Source organism: Microtus ochrogaster, unplaced genomic scaffold (assembly GCF_000317375.1).
Source record: "Microtus ochrogaster isolate Prairie Vole_2 unplaced genomic scaffold, MicOch1.0 UNK17, whole genome shotgun sequence".
Classification (NCBI taxonomy): Eukaryota; Metazoa; Chordata; class Mammalia; order Rodentia; family Cricetidae; genus Microtus; species Microtus ochrogaster.
This window is the reverse complement of record NW_004949115.1, coordinates 2,291,524-2,311,166: the sequence shown is the minus strand read 5'-3', so window position 1 is coordinate 2,311,166 and position 19,643 is coordinate 2,291,524. Positions and strand designations below refer to the sequence as shown.

At 45.3% G+C, this 19,643-nt stretch overlaps 1 protein-coding gene across 1 annotated transcript in view; it reads left to right on the top strand.

Moving 5' to 3' along the window:
- Frmpd3 (FERM and PDZ domain containing 3) overlaps window positions 1-19,643 on the top strand; it is a 161,588-nt gene that overhangs the window by 124,945 nt on the left and 17,000 nt on the right. Inside the window, exons 12-13 of the mRNA XM_005367355.3 lie at window positions 1,788-1,967; window positions 15,683-15,827. Coding sequence (XP_005367412.3) covers window positions 1,788-1,967; window positions 15,683-15,827 — 325 coding nt within the window. The remainder of the gene's footprint in view (window positions 1-1,787; window positions 1,968-15,682; window positions 15,828-19,643) is intronic.

The window sequence follows — 19,643 nt, the reverse complement described above, 5'->3', positions numbered from 1 at the left end:
TGTAAGAATTCTGAGATGATTTAAAGCATACATTAGGGTCAGATATGACAGTGCATGCTTGTAATCCCAGCACTCTAGAGGCTGAAGAACAAGGATCACAAGTTCAAGATCGAGGCCATTCCTGAATATATAAGACCCTTTCTAAGAAGTACACAAGAATATCCATGCAAACAATATACAAATGTTATGTCCTTTTATGTAGGAACTAAGCACCCATGGATTTTGGTATCTACAACAGAGTCCTGAAAGCAGTCCCCTATAGATAATGGGGGTCAACTCCATCTACTTTCAATGCCCATTATCAATCCTTTTGTTCCCCTTCCCTATATTCTGGGGTTTGACAATCCATGTCTGTAGAGGGCCAGATAGAAAATATGCTTGCCTTTTGTTGGTAGATCAAACGGATCTCCGTAGCAGCCAGTCAGCACTGCTGTGTTAGCATGAAAACAACCACAGCGTGTTAACAAATGGGTGTTACACCCTGCCAATAACTATTTAGAGACACAGAAATTTGAATTTCAAAGAATTTCCATGTGTCAAAAATATGGCTCTTTTGACTTCTTTCCAACTTTTAAAAATGTTCTAAGTTTTCATTTTTCACCATTGAGGTGTTTGAAACAGGTGAAGGGCCATATTTGGCCCGTGGGCCAGAGTTTGCCAACCCCAACCCTGTTTGTTTGCCTCTAAATGTACACAACTCCCATAGTCCCCTAGCCCCGGTTTCCCATCTCTCCATACTGCCCCCTGCCTACTCAGGACCTGCACTGCACCGTGATGCTCTGGGCTAAGGCTCAGCTGGCACCATCCCTAAGACTGCTCCAGTCCAGTTGCCTCTGGTAGAAGGAAATTCAAATCATCTTGCTGATTGGCTTCAGGTGCTTGTCATGCCCTGTGGAACACGCTGTCGTGCTAGCACGGCACACTGGAGAAAATCTGCTTATCACAGTGCCTGTAGGCAGACATAAGCGGTTCCTGGGTGATGTTAATAGCAGGGAGTGGGTCAGCAGAAGGCTCAGGTTTGATGACTTCAAGGAGTTTGTCCGCCCCATTTAAGGGAATCTGGCCTGTCAGACGTCGGAGCAGCCATTTATACACTGGGATTTGGAGATCACTGAAAGCCCCCTGGCCCCTCCCTCCACCCCCCCCCACACCCTGAAATTTCTCTTCCACCAGCCTGACATTGCTCAAATGCCTATTGGTCGTTCCTTTGAGTCAAGGCTGCTGGAGTAAATCTAGGGAGCCCTTCATTAAGCACCTAAACAACCCTGCATGCCTTAGGCAAAGTTGTTTTTTCACTATGGCTTTGGCACTGGGTGAGAAGTGCAAGTTGGTGGAGGGTGGGTAAAAGCCAGACATAATGCTGCCTATTCAGGCAAAAGCACTGGCTAAGAGTTTTGGATGGCTTTCAACAACTGTGAAAAGTACCTTGGTGCTTGATAACGGAGAGTTCTCCAAAAGCACCAGAAAGGACATACTTCACCTACCTCATAATTTTGTTAGAGCCAGCCCTGATGCTGCTCAGTTAACTTATTGCTGTAGCTAAGGGGTGATTTAGGTTGAGGATCTAGGATCCTGTACCAGGGAGGTTCCAGACTGTTTTCCTCTCAAGGTTGCGTTTTTAACCTTGGCACTGAGCCTCAGGTATTTCTCCTCCCTTCCCCTACTCCTCACATACTCCAGCAGAACCTACATAATACGTATTTTCTCTTCTTCACTGCCTCTTCTCCCTGGTCCTTCTCTCCACATCTGTCTATGAATGTTGTCTGCCTGGCACACTTGGGCACTAGGACGAGAAGCAGTCAGCCACCACTCTCCTGGTGGGACCCCGTCACGGCATCAGCCATGTTATTGACCTCAAGACCAACCTCACCACTGTGCTGTCCGAGTTCAGCAAGATCAGCAAGATCCAGCTGTTCCGGGAGAACCAGGGCGTGGCCCGAGTGGAGACCAGCATCATGGATGCCAAGGTGAGCGCTTCTTTGAGGTGCCGCTTCTTTCCAGAACAGCCCTGGGGGACAAGGAAAGAGTAGGAGCATGTGATTTGAGGCTCAGAGATTCTAAAATGACTTCTCCATAGAACTCTTTGTCTTCATATTTCCCTTCTCCACCTTCTAGGACTTAGATAATCTAAGATGGTTTGTCAGCACGCCTTAGCTACTGTTCTATTGCTGTCATTAAGATAGCATGACCAAGAAAACTTATAAAACAATGTGTTTACTTGTCACTTACAGTTTCCGAGGGTTAGAGTCCATGACAGTCATGGCATGGAGCATGGCGACAGACAGGCAGGCATGGCACTGACCCAGTAACTGAGTGCTCACATCTTGAGACACAAGTAGAAGGCAGGAAGAGCTAACTGGGAATGATATGGGCTTTTGAAACTTCGAAACCCACCCCTAGTGACACACCTCCTCCGAGAAGGCCATACCTTCTAATCCTTCCCAAACAGCACTATCAGTTGGAGATGTCGAGGTATTCAAACATATGAACCTATGGAGACCATTCTCATTGCAATTACCATGCAGCACTATGTAGGGCTAGGAAGTGTTGGGTTAACCTGAGTAGGTTCTTGGCAGAGAACAGGAGCCCAGGAGCTACCTAACCCATCGTTACACAATTATTCTTGTCATAGCACACACAAAAATTTGAATTTATGGGTATCATGGTGACTTATAATTCCAGTATTCAAAAAGTTGAGGCAGGAGCATTACTGCCTACATGGTGATTACAAGTTCAGCCTAGGCTATACAGTTAGCTCCTATCTCAAATATTAAAAAAATAATCATAAAATTCATACATCTGCATATGGTGTTGCAACCCTGTCTGTATTCATAGCCACTTGGTAGGCCGAGAGGAAGATTAAATTTCACAGCGTGCTTTGGCTACACAGGGAATGAGTCCTTGTCTCAAAATATGTGTGTGTCCAGTGTGTACAGGTGTATGCGCTCATGCAAGTGGAGTCCAGAGGTGTCTTCCTCAGGTGCTCTCGATCTTACTTTTTGAGACAGGCCCATTTTTGTCTCGACTAGCTAGGCTGGCTGAGCAGCAAGGCCCAAAGATCCTCTTAGATTCTCCTTCTCAGCACTTGGATTGTAGGTGCATTGCTAACCCACCATTTGTTTACGTGGATGCTAGCGTTGGTACCTAGGTTCTCATGCTTGCAGTTTGTTCCCTGGGCCATCTTCCCAGCCCTTGGGGGGGAAAGGGAGCTCACAGCTGGTGAGGAAGCTCAGTAATAGAGCACTTGACTGGCATGGTGAAGACCCTAGATCCCATCCCTAGCATTGCAAAATGTCAACAAAGGACATCGCACTCACGTGGAACTTCAAGCTAAATGGAGCAGCCTTAGAGGGAGAGTCTGGCCACCTCAGGCCCTGTCTGTCTGCCTCAGAGATTAAAGAAATGAATGACTTAACCCATCTCTGCCCATCCTACCTGTATATTGGTTGGGGAACATCCACTTTGAGCTACGTAGAGGTGTGTCTGTGCATTGACAGTGGTTCTGGGGAGTGGGGGGACAATTAGAGCCGACGTGCCATCTCATCTCCCAGAGTCCAGCTCTCCTAGAACCTCAGAACCTTCCCCATAGATCAACACCTTCAGACTGGCAAAGCAGCTGTCACAGAAGTCTGGTAGCCATGACCAGCCACCCCCTCCACAGTTCTCCTGTTTGAACACAGTGACCAGTGTGGGCAGGGGGCAGGCCTTCCTGCCAGTTGGCAGAGGCTCTCTCGGTGGGAGAGCTTTCCTTTCTTTTTTTTTTTTTGGGAAAGGGAAAAAAAAAACAAGTTTCCGCCTCCTCCCAGCCTCCCATTTCCCTTCCCCTCCTCCCACCCTTCGACTGAAAAAGCATGGGATAAAACCGGACTCTCTGAACATGGCGGACAATGAGGGCTGATGAGAAACCAAGGACAATGGCACGGGGTTTTGATCCTACGTAATGTGCTGGCTTTGTGGGAGCCTAGTCTGTTTGGATGTTCACCTTCCTAGATATGGACGGAGGGGGGAGGACCTTGGACTTTCCACAGGGCAGGGACCCCTGACAGCTTTCCTTTCTTAAAGGATTTCCCAGAAGGACATGTAGTTAACAGATTAAGCAGTGGAGTGTTTTGCTGTTTCTAAAAGAACCAATTACTTATTTTTGTGTTTGTAAAACCCAGGAAGCTTTAATATGCTAATCTTTCCACCTGTGATCCGTGGTATTCTCCTTGGTTTGGAGACCGGCCTGGTGCTGATGTTTAATTGGGTTGTGGCCACTTTCCCAAACAGCCTGGTTACTACTCTCCTCAGATGTGGTCGGGTAAAAAGCCAAATGAACTGGTAAGGGAAGGGGGAAAAAAGGACAAGACACGCCCGGGGAAGTGTGGGTCACAGAGATATAGACACGGTTTAAAGCAGAGAAACAGCTTTTAGCTTTTGTTTTTCAACCTTCAGCATTTCAAGAGTGAGTTTTTCATGTCAGCAGCACAAGAGAAATCCCATGAGAGGTTTTAAACAATAAGGATACCAGGGTCCGACTCTGAAAACTGATGTCCCCCACCTTTTGGAGAAAGGATTTCTCTGTGTAGCCCTGGCTGTCCTGGAACTCACTCTATAGACCAGGCTGGCCTTGAACTCACAAGAGATCTGACTACCTCTTGCCTCCTGAGTGCTGGGATTAAAGAAGTGCACTACTACTGCCTGGCTAAAACTGATGATTTCATTGGTTAGAAGAACTACCTGGGCATGAGGATGTATTTAATTTTTTTTTATTTTCTCCAAATGGATATTGTAACACAATGAATTAGAGTGAGCCCAGGTTGAAGACCTACCTATATGATCAGAGGTCTGGGAGGAAAGAGGCTGAGCTAGGCTCAGTATGTTTCTCCCGAGTGAGGAGCACACTGCTTATTTCTGAAAGTGATCCACCCACAGTGGTGAACATGAATGAACATTTCAGAAAAACTACGCTTTTATCAGGGTGACTACAATCACAAGCATGCGTGACCTTCCTTGACACAGCATGAGAACCCCTACACAACTCTGGAATCAGATGAAGTTCGCCCTCTCGGGGAAGCCACACACACACACACACAAATACAAAACTAAAATACATCTCTTTCTAAAAAAGCAGGATGAAGCAAATGTCATAGATAAATGTGGTATGGAATATGAAATGAAAAGAACGAGAAGGAGTTAACCAGAACTAGCTTCCTCGAGAGGGTGTTTTGAGCTGGATCTTGAAGTGATAGGCATGAATTAGCAGAGAGGAGTGGGATGTGTTCAAAGAAAGGCAAGGAGTAAGCACGGAAATAAGCAAGCCATATGTGCAGGTCGATAAGCATAGTCGCTTGGCTGGAGAGGAAAATAAGGAGAGGAGAGATTGGAGAGATTAGGGGTGGGCAGAACAAGTCCGTTAAAAGCCTCCCAGGCCAGTTTGAGGAATTTAGATTCAATGTGGTTGCTTAGTAAGAATGTACTGTTGGTCCTTGAGCAGAGGGGTAACAGAATGAAAGCTGATTTGGGCCAGCATGAAAGAAGGGTGGAAGCAAGACAATTGAGAAGCCAAGGAGCAGATGTACAACATGTGTTGTATTAAGATGGGCATGGCTGGCCCCTCCTGTGTTGCACACAATAAATGCGTTTTCTTTCCTTTTCTTTTTCAGTTTTTCGAGACAGCATTTCTCTGTAGCTTTGGAACCTGTCCTGGAACTCTCTCTATAGACCAGGCTGAATTTGAATACACAGAGATTCACCTGCCTCTGCCTCCCAAGTGCTAGAATTAAAGGCACGTGCCACCACTGCCTGGCAATGTATGTGTTTTCTTATTCCTCCCCCTATTGCCTACTGCACTTATCCAACGTGCACTAAATAGCAGTGTTAGGTGTAAAGGACTCTAGCAGGTCAAAGCCAGGTGGTGGTAGCACACACCTTTAATCCCAGCACTCAGGAGGCAGAGGCAGGAGAATGTCTGTGAGTTCGAGGCCAGCCTGGTCTACAGAGTAAGTTCCAGGACAGGTTCCAAAGCAACACAGAGAAACCCTGTCTCCAAAAAAACAAAAAACAAAAAACAAAAAACAAAAAACAAAAAAAGGGCTGGAGAGATGGCTCAGCAGTTAAGAGCACTGGTTGCTCTTCCAGAGGTCCTGAGTTCAATTCCCAGCACCTACATGGCAGCTCACAACTGTCTGTAACCCCAGTTCCATGGCATCTGACCCTCACACCCATGAACATAATAATAATAAAATAAATTTCTAAAAAAAAGGACTCTAGCAGGTCATGAGTAAGTGGTGAGATGTTGTAAGGAGGCCTCTAGTTAGTTCCCAGCTACTTAATCCCAAAATCATCACACAGAAACTGTATTATTTAAATTACTGCTTGGCCCATTAGCTCTAGCTTCTTATTGGCTAACTCTTACATCTTAATTTAACCCATCTCCATTAATCTGTGTATCACCACAAGGCCGTGGCCTACCAACAAAGTTTCAGCATGTCTGTCTCTGGCAGCAGCTCCATGACTTCTCTCTGACTCCGCCCTTCTTTCTCCCAGCATTTAGTTTAGTTCCCCCCCACACACACCTAAGTTCTGCCCTATCAACAGGCCAAGGCAGTTTCTTTATTCATTAACCAATAAAAGCAGCACATAGACAGAAGGACCTCCCACATCAGTGAGATGACACTACCGTTGGGGATAAATACATTGTGTTTGTTGCTTTGATGAGACATTAAAAGGTAGTTTAGGAGTGAATGGTGACCAATAGTCAGTGATGATGAGTGCGCAGAGGTGTAACCAAGCGATAAGGGGTTCAGGTATACCCCATTAAGAGCAACAGATAATATGTGAAAGAAAACTTCAGAATTAGCCACTTGGTGTCATAATTGCTATACTCTGTAATAGGATTTACCATGTACAATAGGTAGAATAATCCTCTCCTAAATCCTCTCCATAATCCTCAGGACCTGTGAATATGCTATGACAGAGAGGAATAAAAAGTGCAGACGCAATTAAGATTGCTAATCAACTGACCTTAAAATAGGGAGATTAGCATGAATTATTCAATTAGGACTAATGTAATCAATAGAGTCAGTCTACATGGAACAGACTCTGGAAGTTAGAGAAAGGGATGTGACGAGAGGATTCAGCTCACCCTTGCTAGCCTTCATTAGGGAAGAGACCAAGGACCAAAGAGTGTGGTAACTTCCAGGATCAGGAAAGGGAAGGAATAGAGTCAACTCCAGACCACAAAAGTGACAATGGTCCTGCACTTGATTTTTAACCCAGTAAAGCTTGTATCAAAACTCTGACCGCCCAGACTGTAAGGAATAAATGTGTATTACTTAAACTACTAAATTTGGAGTCGTGTATTATAGTGACAATAAAAAATTAATGCCATGAGGTTTTTCACATAGCAAGTACTCATATATATTACATTTTTCTTTTTCTTTCCTTTCCTTATTTTATTTTACTTTTGAGACAGGGTTTCATGTATCTCTAGCTGGCTTTAAACTTCCTATATAGCTGAGATAATAAGATGGCCATGAACTCATGATTTTCCTGCCTCTACTTCCCAAGCACCGTGGTTAAAGTTGTGTGCCACCATGCACAACTTATGTGCCACCACATGTAGTTGTTTTGTTTTTTGTTTTGTTTAGTCTTTTATTTTTACTCTTTGGAGGTCCACCACTCAGTTCCCAAATAAAATACACAGAGACTTATTCTTACTTATGAATGCCTGGCCTTAGCTTGACTTGTTTCTAGCCAACTTTTCTAACCTAAATTATCCCATTTCTCTTTAACTATGTTTTGTCTCTGGGCTTTTTACCTTTCTTTATTCTATATGTCTTTCTTTCCTTCTTACTCCGTGGCTGACTGTGTGGCTGGGTGGCTGACCCCTGGCATCCTCCTCTCCTCCTCCTGTTCTTGCTTCTCACTCTTCTCGTCCCCAGATTTCTCCTCCTATTTATTCTCTGCCTGCCAGCCCCACCTATTTCTCTCTCCTGACTTGCTATTGGCCATTCAGCTCTTTATTAGACCAATCAGGTATTTTAGACAGGCAAAGTAACACAGCTTCACAGAGTTCAACAAATGCAACATAAAAGAATGCAACACATCTATGCATCGTTAACAAAGGCAGCAGAAACCAATGTAACACATCTTTACACAGTTAAAATAATATGCCCCAACAACCACACCCAGGATTTTATAAATGGTAAGCAAGCTGTGAATGCACTCTACTAACTGAGCTACATCCCCAGTTCTCTTATGCTGTAATAAAGATACTATTGACTGACAAGCATACCATTTGCAGCCAGCTTTTGGTACCAGAAAACATCAGTGATGTATGCTCTATGGACTACTAATCCATACTCTATGAAATGGTATAGCAACATTTAATCTCTTTCCACATGAATATGAAAGATGAATGACAACATCATGCTAATAGCTTTGTTGGAATATAGATACCATAGAAATCAACAAATGCATTGATTAGAGGTAAAAGAACTGGTTGCAATTGTGAAGGATGATGAATGCCTAGGATCATATCCCATGGGACTACAGGTAGAGAAGTTTGTAAGCCACCCTAGGGCTGCTGGGGACTGAACTCAGGACCTCTGGAAGAGTAGCCAGTGCTCTTAACTGCTAAGCCATCTCTCTGCACCTCAATGTATCTCTTACCCCAACACTACTTTCCTTTTTTTAAAATTTGGGTTTCAACGTTTTATTTTTATTAAAGCTAAGTATCCTTAAAATATGGTTTATAGGTTTTTGGCCTATTTGAAAGAACTGGCTAGCCCTGAAAATAGAGATTTTTGTTTGTTTGTTTGTTTTTGTTTTCCAAGAGAGGATTTCTCTGTAGCTTTGGAGCCTATCTGGGGAACTAGCTCTTGTAGACCAGGCTGGCCTCAAACTCACTACCTCTCAGCCTCCCAAGTGCTGAGATTAAAGGCATGTGCCACCCACCCCCACCTGGCCCAATGCAACTTTCATGACTTCTTTTTGTGTGTGGCCTACTGAGTTTAAATACTGTTTGGTTTCATGTGCATGTGTTTGTGTGCTTGAGAGCATGTTTGCATAGCACATATGTAGGGCAGGAGCCAGTGGAGGTTGGAATAAGGTGTTGGGTCTCCTGGAACTGGAGTTACAGTGGTTAGCCATCTTGTCAGTGCTCGGAACTAAACCAAGGTCATGTCTTCTGCTTCTGCTTCTGCTTCTGAAAGAGCAATGCTTGTTGAGACCATATGTACTGTCCCCATCTCTCCCTGAGTTTAATTACAAGTTTCTTGCTCACTGTGGGTGGGAGGTTATTTTCTGGAGCAATAGTAATTTATCCATAGATACACTACTGAAGAAAATGACATTCCTCCCCCAGTAGCTATTAATTGCCAGGAGTCCCAGAAGGAAGGATGGGTCCTCAGCGCTTAGGAGGCTAATGCAAGGGGATCGGAAGTTTAAAGCCAGCCTGGGTTATATAGGGAGGACCTAGCTCAAAAAGAAGTGGGGACGGTAAGTGAGACAGCTCAGGGGGTAAAGAAGCCATCTACCAAGTCCTAAGAACCTGAGTTTAATCCCCAGATCCTACACAATGAAAGAAGAGAACCAACTCCTATAAACTATCCTCTGAATTCCACACTCATGCCCTGGTGCACAGAGAGAGACATGCATACAGAACAAATACATGTAAGATAACCAAACAGGAGAGAATCTGGCTGTAAAATGAGTACACCACTACACATGGAATCTTCCATTTCAGCTGCTTGAATTTCCTTAGTAGAGGACATGGAAGTTAGCAACCAAACTTAGTCCATTTCTTCATAGATAGCCCACTCTGGCCTAAGAATGTTCTGGGAGGGTTTGCTGTCTCAACCATGACAGTGTAAGTTAGGATTTTCATTGCCATGAAGAGACACCATGACCACAGTGACTCTTATAAAGAAAATATTTTATTGGGGTGGCGCGCTTACAGTTTCAGAGGTTCAGTCCATTATCATCATGACAGGGAGCATGGCAGTGTGCAGGCGGATGCCGTGCTGCCTACATCTTGACTTGCAGGCAACAGGAAGTCAACTGACACATGGGTGGGTATCCTGAGCATAGGAAATCTCAAAGCCCACCTTCACAGTGACACACTTCCTCCAACTAGGCCATACCCGCTCCCAACAAAGTCACAACTCCTAATAGTGCCACTTCCTGTGAGCGTATGTAAATTTCAATTACATTCAAACTATCACAATAACTAACCATAAGAATCATGCCCAAAGATTTTCAGTTTTGTTTCTGAAACAGGTTCTCATGTAATTCACACAGGCCTCAAAGGATGACCTTGAACTTCTGATCCTACCTCCTCTACTTTCCCAAATGAAGGGATCACAGGCATGCCCTTCTCCCCAACACCCGGCTCATGTGTAAAGATTTAAAATCACTGGCTACTCCGGCTGTCCCTCCCAGATCATTGAAAGCAGCGTTTCTAGGGGTGGGTGCAGGGATAGCTAAGTCATTCTATACTCCTGGGTGACTCTAATGTACAGCTGATCTGAAAACCATTGCTTTAAAGCAATATTCAGCCTCACCTCAAAATTGTCTGGCTATGTCCAATTAGCCTTTCCCAGTGTTACGGAGGCAAGAACTCAAATGGACTGATCCCCTGGGACTCCCAGACCCCCCATCTGGTAACCTTGCCTCTCCGGGATGCTTCCCATCCTTTTTCTCTTGCCAGAGATGCTGGAGTGAGCCAGCTCTATAGCAGGGCATCCCAGGAAGGAGATACAGCTGGAGCATGTCAAATTAATCCCTGCTGTAGCTTCTCCTGCCTGGCTCGTGCTTTAAACTCCATTCTCCTTATCTTATTTTCCACTTGAAGATGGCCTGGGTGTATTTAGTTACAGTTTTCACTCAGCTTACTTGTTCATAGTAGAGAGAACATGAGGCAGTGTTCACATATTGTTCTTCAAGAGACAACAGACTGAAACAGACACCGCAGGGCCATTACCCTACTCCACTGCTACAGAAGCTCATAAGGTTGGAAAGGAACCATCAAAGGAATGTCCTATGGGATCTCTGGCCCAGCATGCTTCCCATTCTTCTCCTTGAGCTTTATTGCTTTAGTGTTTTCTGTATGGGCAAGTGTTACATGAGGCATCATGATCATTAAAATCCTATTTAAGGTAAATGGGCGGTTTTGAACTTTTATAAGAAACCTATCCAACCTCTTTTCGCCTTCCCCCTGTTGGCAAAGAGCTCATCTGTGTTCCTTCCACAAGCCACACTTAGCCTATGTTGGGGCCCAGTTGGCCACCTCGAAAGGCTACTAATGTGATGGGCTGTGCTGTCTGTCCTGAGCCACCTCTTAATGTGCTTAGCCTTCTCAGAGCACAGGACTTTGCCTTCTTGCTGTTTTATTGATGATATTGCACTACATGGGTGTACGGGGAAACTGATGTGAAATCAGTTAAGCCAGTCAGTCAGTGAGACTCCAGTCAGTAATTCTGTCTGTAGTCAGACAAGCAGCCAGTCAGTTAGCTAAACAATCCAAATGTGAGACTGTCTGGCATTCTGGCTGCCCTGCAGCCCGTTTGTCAGCCAGGGTTCAAGTGAGTCAGATTGCTCCACAAGCAGCCAGCCCATCAATCTGTCCATCCATCAGTCAGCCACTCCGCCTGGGCAGTGGGCAACTAGTCCTGTATTCAATTTGTCAGCCAATGCCATGGCCGCAAAGGAGTTTCTTCTGGCTTCTGAGACCGAATGTCACATGCACACATGTTCGTGCCCATGCACACATTGCTCCCGGACAGTCTACGTTCCGGTAACTCTGTAATTTCCCTCCATATGTCTTATCACACCTTATGACCACATTTGGTTCTAAGATTATTTGGTGCATGACTTATTGCCAGCTACATTGTGAGCCCCACAAAGGCAAGGACCTGGTTGTGGTGTTCTGGAATGAGTGACTACAGCTGTCAGATGAGCTGGCTCTTCGGGAGGGGCTCATACTGTGTCAGCTGGCTGGGTGGGCTTGATGGAACACATGCATATTTTAGCTAGAGGGAGCAACACAGGCTGAAGTGTGGAAGGGATGAACTAGCTTGGCAAATAAGTTAATATATATAATTAGTAATAAATTAATAAAAATAAAGTATATGCCATTGTTTGAACACAAGGCGAGGAGTGGTGACATGAGGAAAGGACATAAACCAAGATGAGACACACGTGGTTGAAGATATAGGATAGGTCCAAATCCCGAAGGGTCTTGAACTCTCTTGTAAGGTAGTTGGGTTTCATCGCTATTGACAAGGCTCAGTTATAGTAAGAGTTGTGCTTTAGAAAGATCCCTTAAGTAGAAATAGGAAAGTGCAGTAGGAAGACACTGGAAGAAGAAAAGCCAGTTAGGGTGTTACTGGAGGTCCTTAAGTTATCGTCCAGATTATGAGAAGTCACAATTTGGATGACAAAACATACCCACAGGTGAGGCATAAATACACACAGCGGAAGCAGCTTGGGACCAGAGACACAAGGACCCCCAGGCTGAGAGCCCCCGCCCCAAATCTCAGCATCATCACATAGCTTGAGAAGTAAGGAAAAGTCAGTGAGATCCTAAAATAAAGTCATAGCAATGGAAATGTCCATAGTGTTCATGAATGCTCTGAGTCACACCTAGTGAAGCTTGAGTTCTTCCAGTAATGATTGCAGCAACTGTCAACATCCAAACCTCTGTGTGTCTTTCTGCTAAAGACGACAGGGTGAGGCTAGAGGGCATATCTGACTCCCCTGCCCCATTCTACCCTCTTAGCTGTCTGTCTTATGTAGGGCTGACCAATCTGTTGTGACTGAGGAGTTTCCATTAACTGGAAGTACAACCATCACCAGTGTCCTTTGCTAATAATGACTGGATAACATTTAATCTGTGGCTACTCTCTTAGTGGAGAAAAGAGCCATTGCTCCTCAATGTGTATCGATTTTTTTCCTCCCCATGATAATTCATAAATTTAATAGACGCATCATTAGTCATTAATTTGTTCTTTCAGTGACACTCCAAATGCCTTACTGTAACATACACAGGAACTGGATATTCAAACACTACTTAATGAATCAAGCTGGGTGCAGGGACACTCTAGAGGCTGAGGCCAGAGGATTTCTGCAGTATGGGACCAATACGGACTACATAATACAGGCCAACCTAGGCTTCAGGATGAGACCTTGTCTCAAAAAGGTATTTGCCTTATAGCACTATATATGTTTTGAGAAAGGAAAGGGGCTCAAGGGGAAATAAAATGAAACACTGACTCAAGAATCTCAACACAGAGGTCAAAGCTGACCCACCATGGGGAAGACTCAAGAATTGTAGACGAAGCTCCGAGCCTACATAGGGAAAACGCTACACAAGAAGAGCTAGCTAAAGAGCAGTATGGACAGGGCTGGGGAGATGCCTCAGGGGTTGAAGGCACTTGCTGCTCTTCCAGAGGACCTGAGTTCATTTCCCGGCAGCCACACCAGGCAGCCCACAATCACCTGTAATCACCAGAGGACCTGTCGTCTCTTGTGCCTTCCTTGGCACCTGTATGAATGGAACGAGTGTATGCTACCATGCAGACTTATTGACATAAATAAAAGTAAATCTTTAAAAAGAGAGAGACCAGTGCAAAGATGGTCAGGATTCACAGAACCAGAAGACAGTGTCACCTCACAGAAACAGAGACCACGGATGAATGTCCCAAGCAGAAGGTAATCACTGTTGACAAAAGCATCAAGGTTAATGAGAAGCCAAGGAGTATGAGTTCCAGGCCAGCCTAGGCTGCATAGTGAAATCTTGTCTCAAAACCAAACCAAATAAAACCGCTGTCTCAAATAAAATGTAGCAAGTTACAAGGTGTGTTGAATAGATCAAACTGTGCCCTGGAAGCTGACTTTAACCCACCTCCTGCCTCTACAAATATTCAATAGAACACAGGATGTTCCTTCTTAATTCTTCTGGGCTTTTATTTTGCGGTGCTGGAAATCAAACCTAGGGGCTTACTTGTGTTAGGCAAACAATCTACTACTGAGTCATACCCCCGGTTTGAAACAGGGTTTATTGCAGCCCAGGCTGACCTCAAACTCACTAGGCATCCAAAGGTGACCCTGAACTCCTGGTCTTACTAGCTTCACCTCCAAACACTAGGATGCTGGGCACTGCTACACCTCCCCCGACTGTCTATTAGTTCTTAACAATGCCCTCTAGCAATCGCAAAAGGTCATGGCTACCCAGAGCCCATAACTCTCTCCTCAGCCATTCTCACTTTGATTTGATCCAACTTACTCACATGACACCTTTAAAATGATAGAACAAATTTAAAGGTTTCATAAAAGTGCACTGATGTTTTGTTTATCATTGTAGGAATCTCTGAAACAGTTAAGGAGTTAACTCCAGGATCAATTAGCAGAATGTGATAATATTTCCCATTGTAAGGTTTAAAAAGAGCAACAAATGGGGCGGGGGGAGTAGTTTGATTGTAGAGTCTTTGCCCAGAATGCACAAGGTCCTAGATTCCATCTCTAGCATTGAAAAAAAATAACAAGAATGCTGTCGGTATGAAATTTTTTGTAAGGAAAAAAAAAGAGATCTTTGAGGTTAAATGAATCTGAAATACTAAAATCTTTGATGTTTCATGGAATATATTGGTTAATATATCATAGGATCTTAGAATTTCCAGAGCGAAATTTATCTGCAGTGCTTGTTTAACCTTCCACCCCTAGCTCCAGACCACGGAGCTCTTTGAAGAATCACCAATAAACAGCCACACGCCTTTAATCCTAGGCAGAGTTCGAGGCTAACCAGGTCTACAGAGTGAGTTCTAAGACAGCCAGGGTTACACAGAGATACTGTGTCTGAAAAAAAGAAAAGAAAAGAAAAGAAAAGAAAAGAAAGAAGGAAGGAAGGAAGGAAGGAAGGAAGGAAGGAAGGAAGGAAGGAAGATGAATAAACTGTCATGGTGGCTCATGCATGTAATTCCATCACTCATAAGACAAAGACAAGAGGATTGCTATGAGTCTGAGGCCAGCCTGGGCTACAAAGTGAATTCCAGACTAGCCAGAGCTACAGAGTGAAAAATGTGTGTCCAAGAAAAGAAAAGAAAAACCAGTGGACATTTTCAGGCTACTTTGGAAAATACAGGAAACAGAGGAGAGATCAGGAAGGCCCAAGCAGGACTTGGAGCAGAAAGGTTTTGTCCCTAAAGTCACAGTTAGGACTCCTATGGACTCGTCTGGATGTTGTAATGGCATATGGAAAGGAGCAAAGGACACTTCAAGCAGCCAAGGTGCTTACATTCAAGGATATTCCAGGCCATCCCTAAGCCTAGCCTAGATTCCCAGGTTCACCCCCACTCTCCCAGCTGGCCCACACATCTGCTGAGCTCTGACAAACGCAAATACAGCCACACAGCAGTCACATGGTCTTACATAATTCTAGTGTTTTTCAGTAAAGGTGGTTCATTAAATGTGTGAGCGAAGGCTTCTTTAATGCTGACGCCTAGAGAAGCCATTACTACAAAGGAATGTTCGTGACAGAAGAAACTGCCTGGCCATGGACCTCGAGGAGGATTTGGGATGCGTTTCCTGTAACTACTCCGTGTCTTTTCTTTGTTGCTGTCCTCCCAGAATTGCACCTGCCTCTCTCTCGCCTCTCTCCTGCCTTTCCATGTCCTTATGTTTTGAACCATCTCTTCCACAGCCTCTGGTGCTGTTGATGGAGTGGCCTGAAGCCACCAACTTTGCCTGCCTGATTGCGGGGTACTGCCGCCTTCTGCTGGATTCCAGGAAGATGGTCTTCTCCAGGCCTGCCAACCAGCCTCTTCCACCTCCTATGGTCAAAGCAGGTAAGGCTCCGCATCAGTTTTTTGGTTTTGGGTTTGGGTTTGGGTTTTGGTGTGTCTGAGGCCCTCCAGACTCTGAAGTCATGGAGGGGGGCTTCCCCTGCCCTAGTGTGCAGCATGTGCCACCAGTGCCAGCCTGCTTAGCAACAGCCAGAAGTATAGCACACACACACACACACACACACTACTGACACACCTCACTGGCAAGCACATATAACATTCACATGTACCTATTCCACAAAGGATGCCATTGACGACACACTGTGGTTGAGTCCGTGGATGTATGTAAGATGAAAGCAGTAATAACATGATACAGTCAATCAAAAAAATTGCACTGGGGACAAGATAGATGGCTCAGTGGTTAAAAGCACTTGCTGCTCTTCCAGAGGGCCCAGGATTAATTCCAGCACCCACATGGCAGCTCATATCTGTCTGTAACTCCAGTTCCAGGGGATTCGACTTTCTCACACAGACACACAAGTAAGCAAAATACCAATGTACATAGAATAAAAATATTTTTTTAAAAAAGAATTGCACTGGCCAGGTATGATAGCACATATGTGTAATGGTACATGATTGTAATGCCAGCTACTGAGGAGGCAGAGGCAGAAAGAGTTCAAGACTACATTTAAAAAAAAAGCTTTCTCAAAAAGGATTAGATTGACTCTAAGACACAGCTTTAGTAATCTAAGAGAGATTTGTGCCTCTTCTGGCTTCATTGAAATAACGTTGAAAATGAAAATAAGACCTTCCTTTTTGTTCATCACATTGCAGATTGACAGAAGTATCTGGAATACGAAATCACTGAAGGCTGGGAGTAGGGGAAACTGGGCATGCCCAAAAGAAGTCTTGGAAATAGAAAGGGAGGTCCGTAAAGAAGAAATGCAGCTTCTAAGCAGGCGTCCCAGTTAGGCAATCTAGTATGGCTACTTCTCAGAGATGTTCTGGTAATGGTACAGAGGCCTTGAAACAAAAAAAGCTGTCCAGCCCAGGTGCTCCTGCTCAAAACAAGTGGGAGGAGCAGAGGGTGACAGAGAGCTGGGCTCTCCATGTGTTAGATCTCAGGCTTGCTCACCTATGCACAGTAAGTCTTCCAGGCCCAAGCATCACTGTCAGAACGTAAGCAGCATGCAGAGCTCACCCTTGCCATAAACTGGACACTGTCTCCATTCACCCTTGCCACTTGACCGCTGTTAAACCTTCAAACCTTCTTGGTTTGGGGTCACTGCACCTGCTGGAGATCATGGTATCTGAGAATAGAAACACTCCTGGCAGGTGACCCAGCTCCTAGAGGGCTCATTCTCGCCCATTATAAACATTGTTTTTTTTTTTTTTGGATTTTTTGAGACAGGGTTTCTCCGTAGCTTTTGGTTCCTGTCCTGGAACTAGCTCTTGTAGACCAGGCTGGCCTCGAACTCACAGAGATCCGCCTGCCTCTGCCTCCCGAGTGCTGGGATTAAAGGCGTGCGCCACCACCGCCCGGCTAAACATTGTTCTTTAGCACAAACAAGTCTACGGCACACATAGAAGGTCCAGATTTCAATCTCAGGTCACTGTTCACAGCAGTTGAAAGGCAGATTTGGGAGAGGATTGCTGGTCCCAAAGAAACTGCTGTCCACATCATAGATGAAAGGAACTGAATTGGAGCAGGAAGAAACTGGGGGCGAGAGTTTGCCTGCCTCCAGATGACTAGCTCCAAGAAGTGTCTGGGCTTTTCAAACTTCTACACAGACGGTCAGATGTTGGAAAAAACTATTGTTCACATTCTTATTGTCACCTGTGGCCCTCTTCTGTAAACTGTGCCTCTTCCTGAGCAGGAGGGGAAGGACAAAGGAAAGGATAAGGCAGAAGGATGAACCTGGGGCCAGTCGAGGTCGGACCGAGTGCAATAGTGAAAGCGGTCCAGGTTTCTCCCCTCTGAGAGGGCAGTCGGCATGGTTATGCAGTCCCGCTCTGTGGGACAATTATCTGCCATGCCATCAGCACCCTAGCTAATGCTGGTTGCCAATATTTCCCTTACTATGGAGACTGTGGCACCAGGGCCAGGACACGGGCTGCACATGTCCCTTCGGCCTCACTGAGCATCTTCCATGTGTCTTCCCTGTTGCTCTGTCAAAGCCGGGTCTGCTTTCCTGGATTCTCTTGAAGCTAGGCATGACTTTCCCACCCCGTCTCCAAGCCTGCAATTACTGAGAAGCTCCTTGCACAGCTGCAGAGTGGTGGAAGTTCAGGACTTCCCTAGCAAATGGGCCTGTGTCTCCATAAGGAGCCACTGTGGCGCCGCAGCTTTACCATGTTCCTCCTTAGAATGGAAAGAGGTAGCTCAGAGGCAGAAGCAAATAGAAAAGCTCTGTTCCTCTTTCTTCGGACCAGAAAGCTAGGAACTTGTGCAGGATAGCACCTCCATGGAGACTGGGCAGGCGTTTGGAGCCAGTTTCTTGACCTTCTGAACGGCTAGGTGCCAGGTTGATAGCAGGAACTGACAGTGTTCTTGCTACCTGACCCTCCTGGCTTGACCCCAATTCAGCAAATGCCAGGCTGATCTGCACATCTTTTCTTGTGCCCACTAAGAAGAGAAGAGTACCACTGAGGACTTCAGCTCAAGTTGCAGTGGATTCATAGTTCCTTCTTGGCCTTGGAGACCTTTACGATGACCTTCCAAAGCTGAGGTGGTTTTCTTCCATGGGCTCACACCTACATTCTAGAACAGAAGTTCCAGTGTCCACCATGGTCCCTTAGCAAAGGCTGTAGCGGAGAGGCATCTAGCCATGCCCAGTGGTAAAGGCACATAATCCCAGTTTCTTTGAAGGTTGAGGCACAAAGATTGCAAGTTCAAGGTCTGCCTCAACACCAGGGCTACGGAAAGAAGAGGTGTTCTCACAGCTTGGGCTGGGCTTTTCCCAGGCACCAAAGTCAAAAATCCCCTCAGGCCACGGTCTCTGTGGAAAGGAGGAAAAAGTCTGGCCTCACAGAAGCTGTTGACTCCTAACTAGCCAAGCTCAGGACTCAGTCTACCAGGCCAAAAGGATGTTTTTAACCCTGCACCAGGGGCAGGAAGCACCGCTTTTTTGCAAACCTGGAAAAACAGAAGAATTGGAGGATGGTAGGGAAGGGATCCACTCCCTCACAGCACTTGACCAAAGCAAACATTTCCCTTATTTGCTAAACAGATGTTTCTCAAGGACCCGCCATGACAGACATTGGGAATACAGCTGGGCATGACAGCTGTGATCCTTTTGGTGGTTGCCTTCACATAGCTTACAGTCTAGTGGGGAAAAGATGGCAGATGGTTCAGGTATGATGACAGTACAGTAAGTCGCTTGTCATTTACATCGAACGAATGCAGCAGCCCTAATAGCACCTGCATTTGAGAGCCAAAGACCCACTGAAGTGGCAAGAAATCCAGGAGCAGGGCCAACAAGATGGCTCAGTACAGGCACACGCCACCAAGATTGAAGACCTAAGTTCAATCCCCAGGACCCACATGGTGGAAGGAGAGAGCCAACCCTCACCATGCACATGATGGTACCCATGCACCTACATGAATACACTCATGCATGCACACAGACAGCTTCCATCTCTTCCCAGCCCTGAGGTCCCTGTTTCCGCTGGGTAACCTAAGAAAATAAGCCTTTGGAAATCCCCTTTAGGATATCAGTTAGAGAAACTCACTCTACATTTTCTAACATGTTTAGAAACAGTTTACTGTGCTGCACTGAATCGTCTTATTTTGTATACACATATGTATGTCTATATGTATATGCAGACATTACCAGTTTTCATGTACATATAAGCCAGCAAGCTGAGTGTGGTGATTCA